This window comes from Agelaius tricolor, unplaced genomic scaffold, assembly GCF_023055355.1.
Source record: "Agelaius tricolor isolate 1412-34295 unplaced genomic scaffold, bAgeTri1.0.p SCAF_3, whole genome shotgun sequence".
Taxonomy (NCBI): domain Eukaryota; kingdom Metazoa; phylum Chordata; class Aves; order Passeriformes; family Icteridae; genus Agelaius; species Agelaius tricolor.
The window spans coordinates 14,624,008-14,647,257 of NW_027269263.1; the positions used below are offsets into that span (position 1 = coordinate 14,624,008).

Here is a 23,250-nt window from a genome sequence, read left to right on the forward strand (position 1 = left end):
TCAGGCCACTGCTCTGTTTATTCACTGCTCTTTCTGTTTCAGATGAATAAGGGAATCACAGTTACTTTGCTTGCTTCTTCTTGCCTTGCAGATCAGGAAAGTCCCTCACAGAGAGCCCCACAAAACCCAGGAGCCTACGTCTGTGTCATTGGCTGCATTGTGCCCTGCTGTCATTTTCTTTCTGGAGTCTAGTAATGCTATCTTTCATGATATCAAACAATAAAACCACAAACAGTATGGCCCTGCAAGGGTTTAGCTTACAGCTGTGGGATTAACCCTGCTGCTGGAGAGATACTTCAAGACCTGGGAGATCAGTATGCCTAAAACAGCCCTGGCAGAAGGATGGCATAGTTCATAAAGCCACTGAAAAGCCACGCTCTGCCTTGAAAGTAGTTCCTGCTGTGGCAGGTCTGTGGATGCTGCACAGTAGTAGAGAAAGTCTTGTTTGAAGTTATGTAAATGTTTGTTCTCGCACTCCCTTCAGACGCGAGACAGCACAGCAGCAGAAGATGAGGCAGACTTGTATTTTCTTACTCCTGGCCAAGAAAGCTGAAAAAACCCTCTGGGTTTAACATAACAATCCTGATCTATTTTAAGGAACTGTGTGTATAATCTCCTCGTGAGATTAATACTCGTTATTATCTTCTCTGCATCAGGCAAAGTCTCTGTTTGCTTCCAAGGTTTCAAAACCATGGCTGGGACAAAACTGAACGTACCGTCCTGACCTCCAGCCATCTGTTGGCAGCTGACAGAAATAAGTAGGCAATGTTGTTCGTGTCCGTCAGCTCCAGCATACGTTGTTTAAATCTGGCTTCGTGCCTGCCGGGACCAAAGTTGTTACATTACAACACATTATGCACTCACACACAAAAGGGTAAAGCCTTAACTCTGCTCTGCCTTCCCTTTCCCCAGCCCAAAACTTTTTGCCCTTCTGTTTTTGCCAAAGTTTGGGTTAAAAGCTCTTCCCTAAGAACGCACATCTGCTGCCACAGCTCCCCAGAGCCAGAGCGACATGTGGAGTTGGGATTTGTTTGACAAGCGATTCTGTTGGACTGGGGTTTGGACCAGAGACTGTCCCCTCAAAGAAATTGCAATGCCGGGGTGCTGGGACAGGTTTTGTTTCCTAGAGCTGATCCACCTTTTATAGCTGTGGATTGTAGTCCACTCCTCTCACAGGTGAGTGCTGCTGTGGCCCCTCAGCTCCTCCTCACAGGCCACTTGCAAGGGCAGAGGGCTCACCTGTCAGCTTAAGTCTGATTTCAGAAGTTACCTGGCCAGCTGCAGGGCTCTTCAACAGGGGTGACATCCCTAAAGTTTCAACTAATATGGATGTAGACTGATCTGTAAATCAGACCTTTCAGCTACTCAGCTCAGCTGTTTTCTCAGCCAGTCACACTTTGCCTAAACAACTGGGAAAGTACAATCAGGGAGAGCTATAGATCACCTCTAAATTAGAAAAATGAGTGGTGTTACCTCCACTGCCACTTGTTCCTCTCTCCCCCACACAATGCCCATCACATTTAAAAAACAGTGCAAGGATGCCAGAGCACTGAAGAGCCGAGGTACATTTGGGAGGGCAGGGAGAAATCTCTGTTGGTGCTAGTGTATTAAATTCATGGTGCCTTGCACAGTCAGATGGAAACCATTTTGTTTGAAATCATAGTCAGTGAATAGTCTGGTGAATACCCTCACTTGATTAAACCAGCTGAACTTCAGTCAGCAGCTCAGTGTGTGTTTTATCTTCCATTTCAAAGTCTCAGGGCACCTCTAATGTCTGTTCTTCCAGAAAATTCCTTTTTTTCCTGCTATTTACTGCTGATATTTTATTTCCCTATGCACAGCTTGTAAACAGGACAAGCAACCTCCCCAGAACAACTGGTAACAGTTACGATGCGATGTGGGGAGGAACAAGGATGCACTGACTACTCTGCTCATCTGCTTCCCTGGCAGCAAAACTCCTGCTCTCCTAATGGAAAATCTGACATGCTCAATCTGTGCTTTCATCCACGTTCAGCTCATCTTCTGGGCACTTTCAGACTTTTATCCTGTCAGATGACGAACAGCAAAGGTCACTGAGATTGCTCTCTGATCCAACTGTACTGCTTTGTTGTAAGTTATGTGAGGAGCTGCTCAGTTTTATCCTGGAACATACTGAACCCAAACTGCAGAGAATGAGTAACAGCACCAGCAATAAAAAGAAACTTGCAGACAATAAATGCAGGAGACTTCAGGTTTGGTGGGCAGCGGAGCACAGGCAGGGAAATGAAATGGCTTTGATTAGCGCCAGCAATCCTGAAAAACTCAATTGTTGTGGTGCCCTCGGGTGCCTTTTGCTCTCTGCCATCCAAGCCCACATTACCTTTTTGTGCGGCAAAAAAAGAGTTTAACCACTCAGAAAGTGCTAAGCTCCTTCAGCTTCCTCAGGAGATAACCTCAGGTTCATAACCTTCCTCAGGTGATGAAAGGCCACTCTGAACCTCTTGAGAAGTACTCAGCATACATCAGCATCAGGCCCTGATGATGACTTCCTGTTTCAATACATCATTCTGTTGATAAAGCTAATTAAAGCATTTCCTGTTGACCACTGGCTCACAGCTCTACAACATAACAGTGGTTTTGCTTGTTCTTCCACAGGCCTTACTGCAACACTCTGTGCTAACAGCTGAGGTTTGAAAGCTTAGCTTGATGTGAGGAAACAGCCTGAAGCTGATTAAATAGGTGTGGAAATGTCATTGCAGTGGGATCTGCTCTGGTTTGGAATTCTGCATAGTGCAGAATGGGTGCAGGGTGCACTTACTGGGAAAAAAACCTCAGTCTGGCACTTTGACAGTCATTCCTACAACGGAGTGAACATAGGAGAGTTTGGCCTATATTTCAGGTAGAAGAGAGAAAATGTATGCATGGAAAGCTGGCAAAACTCTCTGGATCTTACAGAATTGATTTCTCAGTTTTGATTAACAAAGGGAGGTTTTACAATATTAAAACCAAATTCTGTTCTGCTGCAGTTTTCTTGGAAACTCTCTCAAGTTGCACACTGCCTTGCAGCTGGAGAGCACCATATGAGCGCCATAATACTCCTTGCTTGGGTAGTGGGTTAAACACAGAACAGATTCAGGGATACTTGGATATAGCAGGGGGTTTGAAGGGGCAGTGCCTCTGCCTGCCTGGCAAAACAGAGCTCCCTGCTGTTCAAGTTAAAGGCATGTTAAAATAGATTCATTAAAAATTTAAATATCATATCCTAAAAATATAATCTTTAATTCAGTGGAACACCAATACATATGTTACTGAAAATATGCAAAATGTTTAAGAGGCAAAGCAACACACACAAAATAAAAAGCATTATCTTTTTTCTAAATAGCTTAATAAAGTTCTTCAAATTCAACAGTTTGCCCTCAGACATACTCCAAGGAAGCTGAACAGGCTAGCCTGACCCTCAGGCCTCCCTCTAATAATTTGTTTTACAAATTTTACCCAAATGCTCTGATGGTGGTAAGGCCTTCAGCTGTCTCAGAGAAGTGACACAGCAGAGGGAGCTGGGTGCTGTCATCAAGTTCCTGGAGGTCCCTGGGAGTACAAAAAACAACAGATGCCCATTACAATGCAAACATTTCTGTCTGTAGAAATTTTGCTGCACAGCAGACAAGAACAGACATTTTCTGTATTGCACATATTCTTTTCAGGATCACACAAAATTTCTATAGTACAGAAAGACACTGGCATGGGAATTTAACATTCCTTTTTTTTTTTTTTTTTTTGCCACAGGAGCCTTTGAATCATCTCCCTGCTGCCCTCTCCATTTACTTTTGGTCACTTTAAGCTTCTATTTGCCCCCCAGGGATAATGACATTATCATGTCTCTCCTGGATAAAAACCTGCTATCCATTTTAGACAGATCCTCATTACATTTTATTCTCACAGATTCTGATATATTAATAAAATAAAATTAAATTCAAAAACACTGATTTTAAATTTTGTAGCATGTTATTTGTGAATCTTAGATCAGGTATGTAATAGGGTCTGTGTATCAGGAAGTTTATATATTTTATGACAACAGCTGGCCTAACAAAAAAGCTGTATTTCCACATAAACCTGCCCTCATTTTCCATATCTGGAAGTACCACATGCTGAAAGTAAAATATTTCAGATGATAGCAGATCTTCTCTTTGTGCTGTTAACATTGGTTGTAGCAGAGACAGCACTGACAGAGAAATAATATGAGTGATAAATTTCCCTAATTACTCAGCAATGACACTTCCAAGACCTGCATGGAGCAACAATATTTAAGTCCAAAAAGTTCCAGTCTTTTAAAAGAGGAACATTTTCCAAACCACAGAAAAAAAAAAATACATCTTTCTGTAACATTCTGCCATTGGCATAGCAGCCAGTTGTACAAACAGAAGAAAGTCCAGCTCATTAGAGATTAAAACTTGTTATCAAAAGCCTACAAATTTTGCCCAATGTATTAGATAGGCCAGGAGAAGCAACTGCTTGATGTTGCTGAATGTTGCAGTGTGCAAAACTGGATTTGCTGCTGGTGTTTTGATGATAAATATCTTTCAAATTTATGATGGAAAATACATAGAAGATTTTGAAAGATGTAATGGAAAATACAACAAAGAGTCAAAGTGCTGCAAGAAATATTGTAAATATTTGCATTTCTAAAAATTATTGAGGCTTATATGCCTGCAAAGGACTGCATGCAAGTGAGTTACAAATACTGGCTGAAGCTATTCCTTCATCCTACATTTCCCAAGACTAACTTTTAGGAAAATAAATTGGATGTTTTCATTTCTATTGTCCATCAAAAGAACACGAGTCACATCTCAAGTGATATAAAAGAGTTTAATTTAACAGAATAATTTGAGAGTGAGAACCAGGTCTCCTGATTTATCAGCCACCTTGAGATCTGGTGTACTGCCACACACATCTTCATTTTGGAGGTTTGGTGGGGCAAGAACAAGGTTTCTGAAAAATCTCACAGAAATTAGGCAACTTATTTCAGATTTAAACATTTCTGCTTTGTGAATTCTGATTACAGAGTTTTCTTCTAAATAAATCTTGGAAGATTCTGTCTGATAACAAAAGACTAAGGGATTGAATTTAAGAAAAAACTGGCTTCCTGAAGATGTATTATGAAATTATAGAATAAATTTAGCACCAGAAGCATGATTCTCATTTTGCTGAAAAAACTGCACTGTTTACACCCAGCCAAGCCACCCTGAATATAGAACAATCTACAGTGGAAATTACTTTCTGTGGAGATTTTTTCCCCCAATATGAAGGAAAAACCATGATTGATGTTAATCCAGAGAATTATTTTCTGTTCTCTACTAAAGCTCAAATGTCAAGGAGGAGTTTTGACCAGATGAAAACTCAGCTGATTAACAAACTTCATGTTCATCTCACTCTAGAGCTAAAAAAATGCATTCAGTTGGTGTTACTTCCCCATATACTCCATTTATAGCCAGGTCAGTTAGAAATATTCCCCAGTGCATGTCTCAAACTCATGCATCAGAATCAAAAGCAGGATGCCAGGGTCATTTTCCCCTTTTTTAGTTTCTACAAGCTCACCTTCCATCACAGTTCTTATGTACAATATTTCATGGAGGAAACTTTCAGGACAGTTCTTTAATACATACTTGGAAGCAACCCTGAAGTATTTCTGGATGAAATAAAATGCTATGCCCAGGGGCACAAGGGCCACAAGGAACCATGGAGTGGCATAGGAGATCATCCCAATGGCTGACAGGCACAGCAAGGTGGATCTGGTCAGAGACTCCAGTGTGGGAGGGATGTGCTAGAGGGAAGTGAAAAACATCCATGAAGAAAAAAATCCTGGTAGCACCACTATACACCTTTTCCTATCAGAAAAGTGAAATAATACCACTAGATACTCATTGATGTTCTCCTAATATCAAGAGTCTTTCTGTTTCTATGGGTCTCATAGCCAAATGTACAGGAGTTAAAAAATGAGTCAGTAGGTTTTTGTTTTCCAAAGGTAAGAGTTTTAAAGATCATGGGGAAATAGGAGCCATTTCCACCTCATTTATATATCAGGCAAGGAAGAGAAAATTGTTCTTGATATGCCAGATATTTAAAGTAGAATGCTCTGTCTCAGAGTCTCATAATTTTTATTCCATATTCCCATCAACCTTACATTCAGGATTATTGTTCATCCAAAAATTTTAATGCACAGTCATAGTGAAAGCTCTTCCTCTCCCTGGATGCTTTAAATCCACAAGTTCTGCCAGCCATGGTGGAACATTTATTTTTCACACCTACTCCCATATATTCAAAGTTCTTATATTTTACTGTGTTTCCTGTTTCGAGTCCAAAATCTGATGTTTTCTTAATCCAGATCTTCCAACAGAATCAACCACTCTGCATATGAAGAAATTAAGAGCCACCACCTCCCACTATGTTTATTTTAAAGGTTACTTGCCCTCATTACTACAAATGTGTGTACTTTTTGAGTGTCCCTATTATCATTCCCAGAGCCTGGTTTTGCTATGCCTTTCTCTACTGAATATTTTAGTACATCATCTCATTCAGATCTACACGAAAATTTGCAGAGTCAGGATAATAGAATGTATTGCTACATCTACCTGATCAATGATATTTGTATCAGCAGAGAAGCGATTCAGAATTAGCCCCAGCGGAGTCATGTCGAAGAACCTGTTGGACAAATTAAAACCAAAAAGTAACCTGTAGAGGAATTCCAGGTTTGGATTTAAAGTCCAGTCAGACAGAACACAGAGCTGTGTACAGCCATTGTCTAAAACAAAGCAATAGATATGAGTAACATGCCAGATCATCTTATCTGCATCTTGACTGTCTAAATGCTTCTTTTGGCACTTTCCCCTGAAAAAAAAAAAATTGTCTCCTCTTCCACAAACCTGCTGTCTTGTGTCCTGATCTTTCCTTCTTGCTCCATCAGGATTTAAGATCTCTTCCAAAGATCACAGCCTGTTCTTAGCTGCTGCTCAGCCTCCTTCTTATGGGCACTGACCCCAGATGTTTCATGGAAGCACTGTGATAAATTTATTTGTTATTCAGGGATCCTTTGGCCATTCTGCCGCCTGTGAGACCCTGGGTATTGTGCACAGAAGAAGCCTTGGTGCCCACATGGTTTGACACCATGGCCATTGCTCAGAGCTGGAGCTGGGTGCCCTGGAGCCTGAATTGCCCTCAGAGCTGTCCTTGAGCTCCAGCCCTGAAGGGGTGCCAGCTTTCTGAAACATTTCAGCCAGATAAAAAACAGGGGAAAAATTTCACATCTTCTCTCATGGAATGTTTCCCCCTCTGCCATGGTTATCTCACTAATTATTTTCCCTTTCTGAGGCCTTGAAGGAAACAGGTCAAATTCAAGAGCTTTTCCTGGGGGTACCCTTGCAGCTACAAAGAGGACAGGTTTTGACCACGTGGCTTTCCAGGGACATAATTTTTCCTGTACCTGATTGGTCCAAGGATGATCTTGTTGAGGAGATTGTGGTGCAGGTTCTTGGCTGCTGTGAGGCCCATCCACTCCACAGTCAGGGATGTGATGAGGCAAAGGACAATCCCAGCTCCAGAGAGGATGCTGAAGACAGCTACATGATATGTCTAATGGAATGACAAATACATCAATCCTAGAAATATATACCCATTTTTCTTTTCTGCTAGGAAGTTCCCAAGGTACCTGGTGCCCATCAGCTACTATATCCTATCTCTTGTATTACATAATTATATATCATCTTTGGGAAACAAAAGAAATATGATGGAACTGCAGTGATGGAACTGCAATTCACTGAGTCCACATAATTAGAAGTTCTGGCAGGTCTAAGATCCCTCACTCTATTCTACCCTTCAAGACCTTGAAATGGTAGCTCTTAGAGCTGTGAAGACTGATTATGTGGACAAAAAGAAAGGATTGTTAGCCAAGAAACAGGGAAACCGAGTAGAACCTCTCAAGAATTAAGGCATTTGAGAGATGTTGGAAAGTTCCACTTTAGTAAGTTCAAGCATTATGAAATTCACAGGGCAAATCCTAAACTGATCTGCCTGGGTTATAGCACATTTAAACCTTCTGAAAGTCTAGTAAGTGGATTCCATGAGATATTGTACTTGAGTCAAATTTACGGCTATAAGCAGATTGTACTTTAGCAGAATAATTGAAGACTTCCTTCCTACTTAGGAAAGTGGGGTCATTGACTTAGAAGACCAGTTGTAAAGTCCAGATGGAAAAGTTTAGTATAAGGCTCCTTACTTTGAAAGGTCAGTTATTTTTCTACCCTCAAATATTATTCTGTTTGAGTTCTGAATTGTCAAAATTATTGATAAAATTTGAATTGCCTTGTTTTAACATTAAGAATCCATTCATCCTGTGTAATAATCTACCTGTGATTTCAATCCAGCTGGCTTCTAGATGAAAAGCAAAAAATTACTTTAGAACATGGGTTTTTTTCAGTTTTTTCCCTGTCAGGCTCCAATATCTGGCTCACCTTCTCTTTGCTCTTATCCTCATCAGCATTCCTGGCTTCGTTTGCATTGTCCATGGATGTCCATGTGGCAAGCCAGTAATCTATGGCCACAATAACTGAGTGTTTCAACAGCTTGGAGAAAATCATCAGAAAGAGCAAGAAAAATCCTCCAGAGGTTAGATATCTCCAACAGGTTTTCCATGGCATCTTTGTCCTGAGCCTCAAGACAGTTGACATGTTATCATCTTCATCTTCTTCCTCTTCCTCCTCTGTGACTCAGACATTTGATCAAGTTAGCATGGATTCAATAATAACTATACCTTGTTTTACTGGATTTGTTGGGCATTTTTTCTTCTGCTTTGAATTTAAATTTTAAAGTCAAAATTCAATTTGTCACTTAAGAACAGTAAACACTTCAGACATATTTTCATAAGACTTCCCCTGTGATCTTTAGCTATCCTATAGTTTGCCAGTCTTTGACTTGTCACAGTTTTGTTAAGAAAAAGTTTTTATAAACCAAGTCTTTACTACTTATTATTTGGAGCAGAGACCAGGCCTTTCCCAACCTGTTCATCAGCTTTTATTATACAGTCAGAAGAGCAATTTGGAAGATTTTAGAAAAGCCTCCAAACTTTTACATCCAGACTCTTCATCATCTGTTTGCATGAACATCTTCCATTTTCCCTTCAGTCAATAGTACTAAAATGATAATTGATCACGTGCTATTGAAACACAAATGGTGGAAGACTTCTGCTGTGGAAAAAAAATATTTCAGAGATGTATAAGCAGGAAATTTTTTTTTTTTTTATCACAGATAATAAGAATATATATCTCACAGCCCTGCTATGTCCCTTGAACGAGTCCTATTGTAAACAGGTCAAAATGTTGGACTTTCCACTATTATTACGAAGTGTCATCAATAGAGTTACACTTTGCTGCTAAGAACTGCCAGCTATTAAAGTGGAAAGGCAATGGAAAATAGTGTTAAATAAAGTGAAATTGTAAAACAAACCTTCATCTTCATCTTCCAGTTGTGACTTGGATTCTCTGGGGTACATGGCCCTTCTAAGGGTTTTTCTCTCAAGAGTTGTCTGGTCAGCTTCCATATCCTGGAATAATTAGGTTATAATCATTATTATTATTATTATTTATTAATAATTGATTTAATTCATTTGAAAGATCATTTATTAATTTGAGAGCTTAGCTGTTCAACAATTGTAGTAGTAGTTACAGTAATCTCAAAGAGACTTTATATGGATCATTTAACTTACAGAATGGAAAAAACACAGTATTTTTCGATTTAAATTTCAGAGAATTCAACTTTGCCCACTTCTTTCCCTCTCTCTGCCATTCTTTCATTCTCTCTCTTCTGGAATGAAAAAAACTTCAAAAATAGTCTTTAGAGAATCCTAAATGTTCATGGCAATAACAGAATAAAAGGATAAGAGATACCATAGGAAGTTTCTGGGTCCTACCCCTGCCCCACCAAAGGATCAGTTGTGCACCACATTTCCAAGGGTTTCTTGGCTAAAATGTGCTTACAAACCATCCATGATGGATATAACACATGCTTCCTGGACAATCTATTCCAGCCCCTAAAACTCCTTACAGGTCATGTGGTTTTGCCCTAAAGTCAAGTTGAAAATGCGCTTTGGACATGGTTTGGGTTTCTTTGAAATTGAATGACAAATATTTCTTTGCAGAAAAGTCATCCTTGCCTAAATGCTCTACTTACCTTTTCCAACTCTTGATCTTGGCGATTCATCAGAGTTTTCCAGTGTTCATATAGCTCAACATCCTTGTTTTGGATATCCTTTAGTGTCCCTTCTCTAAGCACCATTCCATCCTTCATTGCTATGATCTAGGGGAGAAAGCACCCAGCACTCAACAACACAGATACCATAATCACTGACCTAGGTCCTACAAGATATGTCCCACCATTAGTGACAATACCATTATGCAAATTTCTGTCTTCATTTTATTCAATATTTTATTGATAACTTCTTAAGTTTGCTGGCACAGCTCATAAACTGAAACTTGTATAAGTCACGCTTTCCTGCACATCAGACAGGAAAAAGCATTGAAAAGAAGGGATAGACAGTTACAATTAAAACAAATTCTCCAGGCCTTTTAATGAACAAAAAAACCTCTACTTAAATAATGTAAAAATAAAATAGTTCTTCCACTATAAAATCTGTGTTAGCTGAAGTGGCAGTTAGCCACATGGCATACAGAATTAAGAAGGGACTCTATTGCAGAGAAAAGCAATAATCCCATTAAATGTTATGGTGTTAACTTCAGGAATTGTCGAGACTGCTTAGAGTAGCAAGCCTCTGAATAAAACTTCAACTCCGCTGGGAATTTTTCAATTTTTCAATAACATCCTGATGCCTGCTTCTGGCAATCATCCTTAGCAAATTTTCCCCTGGTACCTCTTCTCTTACCCAGTCAGCATGTGGCAGATATTGTAATTTATGTGTCACCAGAACAAGAGTCCTCTTGTCTTCTTGCAGAAACTTCAAAATCCCTTCCTGCATTAAGTGATCACTTAAGTGAATGTCCAGTGCAGAGAATGGGTCATCCTGCAACCATATCAAATAGAAAAATATTAGAACAGGATAAAAAAGTGAGGTGTACTCCTGAAATAGTATTTTTAAAATAGGAAGCACCATCTCTCTCTAGTGACTAGGGCCCAGTCAGAGGGCTGTGCTCCAGTGAGCTGGAATCCACTGCTCTTCAGTTCACAGCAATGGACTCAGTTTCATTTCTTGTGTCTGGTGTGTAGTGTCTGTAGTGCTGGTGCCTCACTGACAGAGTGCAGGAACACCAGAACTGAAATTTCCCATCCAAATTTGAAAATGCCCGGATCTAAAGCCAAACTTGGGCCCAATTTTGGTGTGAAACTGGCACAGGAAAATTAAAGCAGAGTTAGCAACTCTTCTCATTTCGTCCAAACTAAACTACAGATGTGCTTGGTCTTTACAGTCAGTGAGTGTGGCTGGAAATAAGGCAACATTCAGATAAGGAGGATGTCAATATGTAAACACTTTTTCTTCAAGTCTCTCCTTAATTTTGAAAAGGCTCAAACAGCCTCTTCATGAACCTCCTGAAATTCCTAATATGCCTTGAAAGTATTATCAGAGAAGGGAAAGGCTGTCCAACTCCACAGGACTCTGCAGGAGAGTGCTGAGCCCTCAGACTGTTCATTATGGCTCCTTATCAGCAATCCTGCTGATTTCTCTGGGACTGTGCTGATAGTAGGTCACCACTGAAAGCAAGGAGTTAAGACAATCTGTTCCACTCTTCCAGTGTAAATCTGTGCAGAAATTCCCACCTTCATCAGTCTCCCAGGATGTTTTGATGCTGCCTCTCTATAGTTTGGTTTTAGAGTTGAATACAGGTCCCCATAGGTCTTCTAAATATAAACTAAATATATGGAATTACAGTTTTATTACTAACTTTGCATACTCCATGTGAAAAAGAAAAATCTTACCAAGAAGACAATGTTGGTGTTCTGGTAGAGTGCTCGAGCTACACAGATTCTCTGTCGTTGGCCTCCACTTAAATTAATCCCCTAATTATTCAAATGGATCAGAAATAGGCATCTTTGAATAAACATTATAACAGGCCTGGAAATGTGATTTTTTACAATTATAGAGTTTATAGTAAATAAAAAACTTCATTAAAATGCTGATTCTATTGATAAACAAGAATAGTCCTCATATAATATCAGAAGAAAAGTTATTATTCATGGGCAAGTGTAAATTATGAAGAGCTGCTCTGAGCACAGTAGGCTTTTTAGATTGAAAATGTAATCAATACCAGCATCAAATTCTGCAAGCAAAATATGGGAGACTTTGGTCAAGAAATCCCATTTGAGAAATAGCTGAAGAAACTGAAGAGACTTCAAATCTTTGGGTAGTAACCCTTGGTGAATTACAATTATTTACCTGTCTGGCAGCCCAATACAGACTAGAACTGTCTGAGTAACATAAGGGAGTGTCTTCTTAATATAAAGGCCAAGCAGAGATTAAAGCATTCACACTATTTACCCTTTCTCCAATTTCTGTCTGGTCACCAAATGGCAGTAAGTCAATATCAGGCTGCAGAGAACAGGCATCTGTAACAGCTTTGTACCTGGAAAAACAACGTGGTCATTGCAATTGTTTACCCAGCCACTCACTCTGCTAACACAAAAACCTCCAGGTAGATGTCACCACAAAGTTTTTATTGCTCTGTGATGGCTGGGTAATTGTAAAAATAAGTAGGGCAAAATGACTATTGAGAAATAATCCTAGAGCATCCTAGAGTAAATGAAGCATTGTAAAAAAATTACATCTTTATTAGAAGCCTTTATTGGCAAGACTGCTTTTTAATTATGTAAATTATTGAATACATTCCTCCCTATCATGGAGTTGTTTGGTTGGACTCCAGAGTGTTTGAAGATATTTTCCATTGAGTTTTTATTCTCCCCCTTTAAGTGCCTCTTCATTTTCTTTGGAGTGATGTTACAGGACAAAGGATCCTTACAGTGCTTCTGGTCTTACCAGAACTAGCAAACCACTTGCAAAATTTTGAAATTTTTTGGTGAGATTTCTGGGTCTGTAGCAGGTGATCTGCTGATGAGCAGCTGGGATCAGACTATATGAGTGCTGAAATTCAGCCTTGCCCCTTTGAAGCTAGTGAAACAAGCTGATGGATGCAGTGGCTGAAGAATCTGATCCCTGAAATTTTGGTGCTTTTCTGGATTTCGATGCATTTGGTCATGGTTAGGTTTTATCAAGCCAGAATGGAGTCATACATCTTAACACAGCACAGACTGAGAGCAACTGGGTGTATTTTCAGTAACTGAAAACAGAGCGAGTGTTGCCTTTGAAAACATCAGCAATTTGTTTTCCTTAAGTCCAGTCACTTTTTCCACATTTCTTAATTGACCTTTTAAAAGGCTGGAAGAAGCAGGTGCTGGGTAGGCACAATAGAAGCTGTGCTCCTCAGCTTTCACACACAGCTCCTCAGCTTTCACACTTCCTTCTCCTGTATTTCTAAAGGAAGAATTAAGGCCATTCCCTGGAGGCACCACATCTTCATAAATGTTGTTTTTGGAAAGTGGCTGCTCCAGTAACTTGATCACAGCAAGATTAGCACATAAACTCAGTGGAAACATGCCTAGAATCCCTGTTTTCAGAGTCCTTTGGCAACCTTGGGCTCCATTAAACAAAAGAAAATTGCATAAGTAGTCTCCAGAGATGGGATTTATCTCACCTTGGAAATGACACATATGGCTTCGGCTATATTCTATGGAGAGCCACTGCCACTGTGGGATTTCTCACAAACATCTTGGACATGTGCTCTGGTTAGAGGAGCATCCTGGCTTAAACCAGAAACCTTCCTCGGAGTCAGGTCAGCTAAATGCACCACAGGTTTAGCATGCACTGATTGATATTTTCCAGAATCTACAAACATCCTCCAGAAGATGCCAAAAAGCCTGTTTAAATGGAGCTGCCAGGTGTTTTTGCAAGGAGGTGGATATTTACCTCTGCTTATTAAAGGGGCTGCCAAAGATGATGTTCTCCTCCACGGTGGCATTGAGCAGCCATGGCTTCTGAGCTGCGTAAGCCACGGAGTACCTGTTCCTACTGCAGACAGACACAGAGTTTTAGTAATAAACAAAGCTCTCACCCTATAAAATGTCTGATAATCAGGTTTTTTAAAGTTAATTTCATGAATGTGCATTCAGAAAAACACAGGGAAATGCATTAGCAAAACAAAAAGAAGGGAAGAATTTTAAATTCAATGCTTTTGTTAGAACAGCACCCACTCTCTCCCCTGATGGCAAAATCTACACTCTGGGTTGCACTTTATTCTACTATAAAAAGCTGGTACCTACCTCAATCTAGTAATTGCAATTCAAATACAAAAGCAAATTATAAATTATACTAGAAATATTAAATTCTCACAGGAATAGTTATTTGGCATTATTTTCTCTAACATGAAAACACAAAGAGAAAAAGCACTGTTCAAATGGCATTGGCACACTTGCTGCTTTCTGAAGTGTGAGATTATTTTATGTGGCCAAACATATAAATACTTTTTTCTCAGTGAATACTTTTTTTCCTTTCAGTTTATTAGATCCTCAATGATATTGGAAAAGAGGGCAGTTTAATCCAGATTGGGAAGAAATCAGGGGTAGCCTCCCAAGGATTTATTAGACGTACCTTAAATGTGTCTAAATGCCTATTGACATTTGTCTATAGGGGCATGAATGTTCTTTACTTCTGTCTGTTTTTCCAAGGTACAGCAGCAAAAATGGTCAGGTACTTTCAGAAATTTTTCTGAGCTGCCCAAGGTGATGTGAGGAAGGAGATGTGAACTGGTACCAGCTCATGGATCTGAACACTTATAGAATCATGGAATGGCCTGCATTGGAAGGGACCTTAAAGATCATCTTGTTCCAACCCCTTCCATGGGCTGAGACATCTTCCACTAGCCCAGCTTGCTCAGAGCTCCATCCAACCTGGCCTTGAATGCTTCCAGGGATGGGGCAGCCACAGTTTCCAGGGATGGGCAGCCACAGCTTCTGAGCAGTCTATGCTAGGGCCTTACTACACATACAATAAAGAATTTTTTTCTAATATCCAATCTAAATCTGCTCTCTGTCAGTGTGAAGCTATTCCCCTTGTCCTGTCACTCCAGGCCCTTGTAAAGAGTCTCTCTCCATCTTTTCTTTAGTCTCCATGCTGGTTCTGGACGGCCACAATGAGGTTCCTTTGCTTTGTCTCTTTGATGGTATTGCTTCCACCAAAACATTTGCTTAGCTTCATTTGTAAGCATGTAGGATTTCCTATTGAGAGAGGGGTGCTAAGGCAGGAGAAACAGCTGGTTAGAAGCTGTCAGCAATATCCCAAAACTTCCAGGAGTTTTAGCCATTCATATGCACTCGTATGAAATACATCCTCAAGATTATGGGGCAGCAAATCATGGTGTGGCTCCCAACCACAGCTCTGTGTGCCACTACTTCTCTCTCATTTACGACATACTTTTAGTGGAGCTTGTCCTTCTTTTAAACCTGGAGCCAGGGGTAGAGTCCCTGCTTGGCTTCAGCTGGAGCTGATCTAGCTCCCTCTGTGCCCTGCTCCATCCCATCCCAGGTTAGGCACCATGGGGAACACAGTGCTGGACAGAATACTCAAGAACATGTGGGAGGGGACACCTAATGATGCCTCATACCTAGGGATTCTGCCTTGCATAGCAAGGAGCACACTGAACTCCCACTGTGGTCAGATGGGAGCTGAGCATCTTTCAGACAAAGAGACAGAGGTAGTGGTTCACTGGCTGGAGAAGTGTGGGATCCACTGGATTTGCACAGTCTATCAATTAATCCCACAGGAAACAATTATCAACATGGTAAGGAAACATGGAGATGGCTTAAGAGCACAAAGACGAGGATTTGGGGAAATTCTGAAGAAATTAATGATTGTTTTATGATACACTAGAAAATAAATAATACCTTCTGGATGCTTCAAAAGAAGGTTCAGTTTCATTTACACTGTAAGTTATGGTAAATGACATTTAGTAAGCAGGAAATATAAAGAATAACATTTTGTGCTAGTTTTACACACAGTGAACCTGGAGTTAATGACATACTTTAAGAACTCAACATAAGTCTGGGTTTTTATGTTCTTGAAGGGAAAACAAACAAGGTGTAAGCAAAACCATAATACTTCTTGAAATGTGACAGTTTCGTATCTACAAGGCATAGTGGCTAAATAGGCAAATTATGTTGTTAGAAAATGTATTTAAAATTAAAATTGTATCATAAAACCTATTAACAATTAAAATATTAATATTGCATGGCAAGCAATAAGTTAGCTTCTCCACACAGTTCTGCCAGTGGCCTGCAGAAGTTGATAACTGATGTCAAATTTCCCCTGGAGTAAAGATGAGCTTTGCAGCTACACTGTAGAATCAGAACAGATTTTGAATCTCTTTGTAGCACTAAGGCTGCATAAAGCTGTGCACAGCCCTACAACATGTAGGTTTTCCTTGTCATCCTCCACTTCTTAAGGATCATATTCTTAAGAAATAGATTCTGAAGAACATTCAAATATTAGCAATGACACTAATGATTTTGCAGTTCCCTCTTTTTGTTAATTGACTTTTCAACAGTGCCAAGAGCCCGGAATGGCAGGGAAAGTGGTTTTGGACCAGCAATGATGCTCATTCCAGGCATGGGGATGCATCACTGCAAAGTGCAAAACCTAAAAGAGATTATACCAGGTAAATAGAAACAGGCATTGGAAGGGGGTAGAAAACTCATGCTAAAACATTATTTTCCTGACTTTAAAAAAAAAAAAGCCATGAACAAACAAATCCCCTTCTCTCAGGCCTATGAACACTCCAGATGAAACACTTTTTTGTTGAGACAGAAATGACTGCTTGACTGTTGGGATACCAGTAAATGCAGCTGCAATCATTAGCAGGCTATCCAAGTCTAGAAAGAGCATAAAAGTTCTAATAGCAAGCAGAGTCCTTGGAATGCCAGACTCATGGATTAAGCATCTTCCCAAAATGCCAGAACTGAGACGTTGTTTTCTGTGCTGCACATCAGCTTTCTGAGGACTTGGATAATTCAGGCTTCCTAAAATGCACAGTCTGTGTTTTCTTCATACACCAATTGCCAGAGAAGGTGCTGCATCAGAGCACCTGAGACATAAGTCTCAGAAGTGTCAGAGAGCCACACACTGAGGCTCAAAACAGACAGTCCCTCACTAAAACTTGGTCTCTCATTTAGCAGAAGCTTCCTGTCTTTTTTACAATGGAAAAAAAGTCACAAGAAAGCAAAAGATGAAATCTAAGAAGAGATTGAAAAGGGACTGGAAATTAGGTGAAGGCAAACAAGAAGAAGAAACCCTAAACTTGCTCTGTTCAAGACCTCCAAACTTTTATTAGGAGAGCACTGCAGTGATAAAGCGAAAATGCTTTCAGGTATAAGTTTGGGGGCACCTTCTGAACTACAAGTCAACAAAAACTGGGCACAAGCCTTGCAAGACTCCTTGCAATTCCATGCCAGATTTCATCTGCTTGCCATGATAACCAAACAGACTTTCTCAACGGGTAAGGACTAATTTTAGGAGCTCTGTTTCTTAAACCCTTTTTCCTTGGTTAGAAATTTCATTCCCAGCTTAGCTTGACAAATAGACTTTGATTCTCCCAAATTATGAATAAGATTTCTGTGAGAACCCACATTTACCAATAATCCCATGAATAAACACAGAGAAGACCTTTAGGGAGCTGGGACTCTCACAAACAAGGGGATTAAGTATTTGGTTTTATACTTTATTACTCTGCTGAATCTGAGAGTGATGTGATTGTAGGGCATGGGAGTGGGCTGAAATTGAAGCTCCTGAGATTTCTAAAAAGGGTATTTTATTTGCCTGAGGGGATTAGCATTTATTTCCTCTTGTTCATTTATTTATTGTAATGTGGCTATTTATACTGATTTTTAGCTGTACTATAAAATATGCATATTGCCCATAATGGGGTGTGGTAAGTTCAAGTCTGAAATGGTAGGAAGGGCCAAACTAATCAATCATTTTTATAGGATTTTGAATATATAAGATGAAGAAACAAACAACAACACCAAAAAAAATCAATCAAAATCAAGGGCGTTAGGAAGAGTAAAAAAGACCTCTTGTTGTGGTTTAGACACTTTTATGGTAACTCATAATATTTTAAAACAGATTAAAGCATGTCTGAGCAGGCCCTGATTCCCTCATTCTACAAAGTAATGAGGGAGGAGAAGGAAGATGCACAAAATCTCTGGGATACCCCTGTAGCCACAGAATGAACCATTGCCTCTGCTAATATAGGCAGGAAATTGAGGCAAGATGAGGACCAAGCATCTACACAAATTCCATACAGGTGTTTTGAGAAATTTAGACTTGTGCCTGCAACCAGAACTGGTAGTTCTGCTGGTTTTGGCCACTGACTTTTGTATGGATGATTTTTTTATCCCTCCAGTGCTCATTATGCTCTTCAGTGTTTTCTGTGAGCTCCTGTGGTTGTAATCTTTGGGCGAGTGTTGCTCTTGGCAATCTTTCTGAGGGGAGCACTGACTTTTCCTAATATTTGTCACATCCTTCTGAATACTTGAGGACAAAACAGGCCATTTTTGAGGATCTATTTAACAGTTCTTGTGTTTCCTGAGATTTTCATTTAGTATGCAACAAGCTGTTTGCACAGAAAAAATTTCAATGTAGAAAAAAAACACATAGCAAGTGAAAGTTTCCACTTAGCCCCTGTTGGCTTGGCAGTTTGAGAAGATTGTTTGGCTTGATGTGCATGAAGGGAATACCTGTCTCTGCATGATTCCCACAAATTATTAAGAAATAACTTATTAATAAATAACTCTCATCTGAAACAGGCTGGCTGAATGACTACACCCAGACAGCCCCATGCACCAGTGTCTAACAAGCCTCTCAAGCTGATTGCTCTCTAGGAAAACAAAAACCCAGCTCCATGTCTAAGGATGTCACATTTCTGGGCCATATCTCATATAAGTGGGAAAAACTGAGACCCAGCCCATAAGATTTGCCCTGGCCAAGATCTTTTACAGAAAGATACATGGCCATGCTTTATTTCCCTGGGATGCCAAGGCAGTGACAACCCTGGCAGCAGGACACACAGCTCTCACAGCAGTCAGCCTCCACAGCAACAGGGCATTTGAATCCCAGTGATGCCTTGCAGGATCATTCCAATACAACTGGGGCTGCAATCTTATCCATGCTTATAATTACTGTGTTGTTACAGCTGAATTTGTAAAGGAATTCACCTAGCCTGCATTTCATCCCTGGATCAGTAGCTGCGTTAGTCATGCATGGAGAATCACATGGAAAGGGACTTAAAAGAGTAAATAGGACCTTTATTATGGTTTTACAAAATACAGGAGCCACTTAGTTAAATACCTGAAGTCTCCTTCTGTATTCATCTGTCTGCCAGGCAGTCTGAAATTACCAGCAAAATATAACCATGTTTGCATCAGCTATATCACAATTATAGTGTGCAAGGAAAAAAGTCTGAGGTGTTGGCTAGAACCTGAGTTTCTTGGTGTTGTGGTGATGTACAGACTGTTAATCAACTGACAGCATGATTCTATCTTTTGAGCAATATTAAACTTAATTTTTTTTCACAATTCATAATTACAAAACATTTCATAAGCTGTATCTATTATGTTCCCAAGATTTCTCATTTTTCTAATCTTTCCAAGGTTCCATATCTTTATCTATGAAAAATCTGAGTCTTTCTCAAATACTTCTTTCAAAACAATTGTGAGAATCATTTCAAGGTACATTCTACTTTTTCCTTTTATTTTTTTTAAACTACTGAGAAAAACAATGCCTGATTATGGTATAAAACCCTTCATTGCATGTCTCAAAGAAATTAACTGGGATAGGTCACATCTTCTTCTTCCTTCAAAGCCTAAATTCATATATAATTAAACTAGATTTAGTGTAGCCTTGGCTTCAGCTGTACCTGCTACTCCAGTGAGATCATATGTTTAGAATAGCAGAAAGTGAAGAATAGCTAGAGAGCTAAAATGCCATGGATACTATCACAGGAAAAGCAAAAAACTTCCAGTTTACCATATTGCTGTAAGAAAAGTATGACAAAGGAGGTTACAAGTCAAGGGAGGGGGCAACACAATATTTGTCTCTGTGACAAAATTCCCTCTTTTGTCAGCAAAAAGATAATTGAGAGGAGGTTGGCTTGATAGTTTTAAAGAAACAGAACTGATCTTTAAAACCAAAGAACAAGTCTTGGGGTTACAGCACATCACTTCCACTGTCTCTGCCCTGCCTTGGCTTGAAGAGTGCTTGCTGCCCCACTTCATTTCTGTGGGAAGTTCTCATTCACTGGTTCTGAATCCCAGGCCTGACCTCATGGGCAGTTCTCCTTTCAGAAACAGCTTTTGCTCAGCCTTTACTTTTAAGGTGTTTGGTGTGCTCAGGCTGTTTTTGAGTGTATCACTGTGAAGAGTGACACTGTTCCATAGGTGAGGCTTGGGTGGGTACCAGGGAAGGAGAAAAGCGTTGCTCACATGTAATTTTTCTTTTTTTCTTTTTTTTTTTCTGCCAGCAGTAGCTGCAGCTGTGAGTGGAAATAGATCCTTTCCTTTAGGCTGGCACCCCACAGATCCCACTGGGCTGTAGAAGCTCCACACTTTCACTGGTGGGTACAGGAACGATGTGACAATGCTGCCTTCAATTATAGTGAGTACTGAAGACTATTTGATAAAAGGAATAGCCTATGCTTTCTTTCCAGGTCATTTGCTAGGCCAATATATTAGATATTAATCACCAGACCAGCCTCTCTCCCTTCCTGAGGCACTCTGCTCTGCACATGATAAAACAGTGAAAAATGCCTCCTGAGTTTGCAGGTGATGCATTCCAGAGAGGATCTGGGTGATGGTAATCACTCAACATGCAGTTCTGAGGCATGAAGTTTACATTTCTCACAGCAAATCTCAGCCTCCTCCTTAAATGAATACAGCAATTAATAGCTATATAAACATACTTGCTCCAGTGAACTTTTCCCTCCAGGGTCTGCATCTCTCCCAATATAGCAAGGAGAAGTGAAGACTTGCCACAGCCAACTTGGCCCACAATCATTGTCATCTGACCTATGATAATAGTAAAAACAACAAAACATTTTAAAAAGAAAAAGAAACAGTTATACCCTAGTTCACAAAGCCCAGCTAGATTCAGCTGTCGAGCACCCAAAATGATTAAATAATTATTTTAGCATCCACTACTTAATGGGCAATATTGCACATATTCATCTATGGAAACATTAATGGACTGCAGTAACACACTAATCTCCAAAGCAATGAGACTTTTGCTCTTACCTATATTAACATTTGTTTTATGGAACTTATGAAAGTTATTTAGGGTCAAACGATATATGATGGGGAGTGATTATTCAGCCTGGAGTTTCATGAAAATTTGGACCAATCTAATAAATTGACTGAAATTAATTTGGGCCAATCTAGTAAATAAACTGAAAGAAGGCCCATTGCTCTTCTCTGCTTTGCTGTACTTCCCCTTCCACCCCCACAGAGACACTTTCCTATCTCCAGTCCTACTCTGCAGTGACAATGGTTCTTCTCAGATCTTCCTGTACACTGACTGAACTCACTAATTGTGCTGGTGAGTGCATTTCATAGATTCACAGAATGTTTGGGTTGGAAGGCACCTTACAGGTCACCTCATTCCACTCCCCTGCCATGGGCAGGGACACCTTCCACTAGCCCAGCTTGCTCAGAGCCCTATCCTGCCTGGCCTGGAACACTTCCAGGGATGGGGCAGCCACAGCTTCTCTGGGCACCCTGTGCCAGGGCCTCAGCACCCTCACAGGGAACAATTCCTTCCTCATATCCAATCTAAACCTTTTCTCTGGCAGTGTGAAGCCATTGCCCCTTGTCCTGTCACTCCAGGCTCTTGTCAATAGTCTCTCTCCATTTTCTTGTAGTCCCCCTTTAGATACTGGAAATTTTCCAGTTAAGCTTCTCTCCAGTTGGGAGCCAAGGGTCTTATTCCTTCCAAAGGAGGCAAACTCTGGCTCACCCAGCCTGTGAACCCATGGCTTCAGACTGTAAACTCCTGGAGCACAGACATTCTGCTGGTGACACTTAATGCTACATGGAAACAAATCATACAGGCTTGGGGATTACTAAATCACCATGTGACAGCAACCTAAAGTAATATTCCATTTTAAAACAAAGCCCTTGATAGGAGATCAAAATAGAGCATAAGACTATTTATTAACATGAAATGCCAGAAGACAGTGTTATGAATATTACAGCATTATCAGCAACAACAAAAAATTATTGTTGTTATTATTAATAATAAAAAAAATTAGTTGCTGCTTTTCACACTTGCTATGCAAGTATTCCAAAACAAACCAGCATTTTGTAAACCTGTGGAATCCCTAGCCAAAGACATTGAGGATGCAAGGAATTACAGGAACTCAGCCTGATAAAGAGGAATTAGTTGTGAAACAAAATAATTAAGGATTTCTTGACAGAAAAACTCCATCTTCTGAATGAAAATAGTTGTGAACTGGAAGACTGTAATGTTGATAAATGGCAGGAAAAGTATAATATATGAGTATTGCTGAAAATAATACTGAGTTAGATGTATCCTTGGTTTGAATGAGTCTGGAGTTCTGCCTCTTTCTTTTTTATTCAATTTCTCTATTAAAAATAATAATTATATTTTTTTCAACCATTTTTTCATATTTATTCTAACTCTCGACTTAGTTTGTGCTATTATAAAACTATATAAACTATATAGATATATAAAAGCCACAAAGTTTATCTAATGATATTATTATATAACAATACTGCTCATGACCTTGTATACACTTTAAACTCTATTTTTTTCTTATAAAATTCTAAATGTGTACCTTTGTGCACTTCAAAACTTCAAGAAGTGGAATAAATAATAATTTGACATTATATATTTCATGTTTAAGGTGTGCTTTCATCCTACCTGTTGGAATTCTAATGTTTATGTTGGACAGTGTAGCTAAACCACTTCCCCATGAAAAGTATCCATTGGTCACCTACAAAACAATTACCACAAATCAGATATTTAAACACAGGAGGGGAAAAATTAGAATTATTAATTTACATTTAAAATACCTTCATAAAATAAATCTGTGATTAATGAACACGGTGTGGTATGGTTGTACACACAGAGATAAAAGCAAGATAAGTTTGTAAGGATTG

At 39.6% G+C, this 23,250-nt stretch overlaps 1 protein-coding gene across 2 annotated transcripts in view; it reads right to left on the reverse strand.

Moving 5' to 3' along the window:
* The window catches only part of ABCC9 (ATP binding cassette subfamily C member 9), a 71,183-nt gene that overhangs the window by 13,085 nt on the left and 34,848 nt on the right, over positions 1–23,250 (reverse strand). For both annotated transcript variants that reach the window (XM_071422601.1, XM_071422599.1), the window contains 15 exons: positions 23,012–23,084; positions 21,036–21,141; positions 15,970–16,008; positions 13,997–14,098; positions 12,515–12,599; positions 11,956–12,036; positions 10,907–11,044; positions 10,198–10,323; positions 9,475–9,571; positions 8,484–8,731; positions 7,457–7,605; positions 6,609–6,678; positions 5,643–5,800; positions 3,475–3,567; positions 717–819 (listed from right to left, as the gene is read on the reverse strand). In XM_071422601.1, coding sequence (XP_071278702.1) covers positions 717–819; positions 3,475–3,567; positions 5,643–5,800; positions 6,609–6,678; positions 7,457–7,605; positions 8,484–8,731; positions 9,475–9,571; positions 10,198–10,323; positions 10,907–11,044; positions 11,956–12,036; positions 12,515–12,599; positions 13,997–14,098; positions 15,970–16,008; positions 21,036–21,141; positions 23,012–23,084 — 1,668 coding nt within the window. The remainder of the gene's footprint in view (positions 1–716; positions 820–3,474; positions 3,568–5,642; positions 5,801–6,608; positions 6,679–7,456; positions 7,606–8,483; positions 8,732–9,474; positions 9,572–10,197; positions 10,324–10,906; positions 11,045–11,955; positions 12,037–12,514; positions 12,600–13,996; positions 14,099–15,969; positions 16,009–21,035; positions 21,142–23,011; positions 23,085–23,250) is intronic.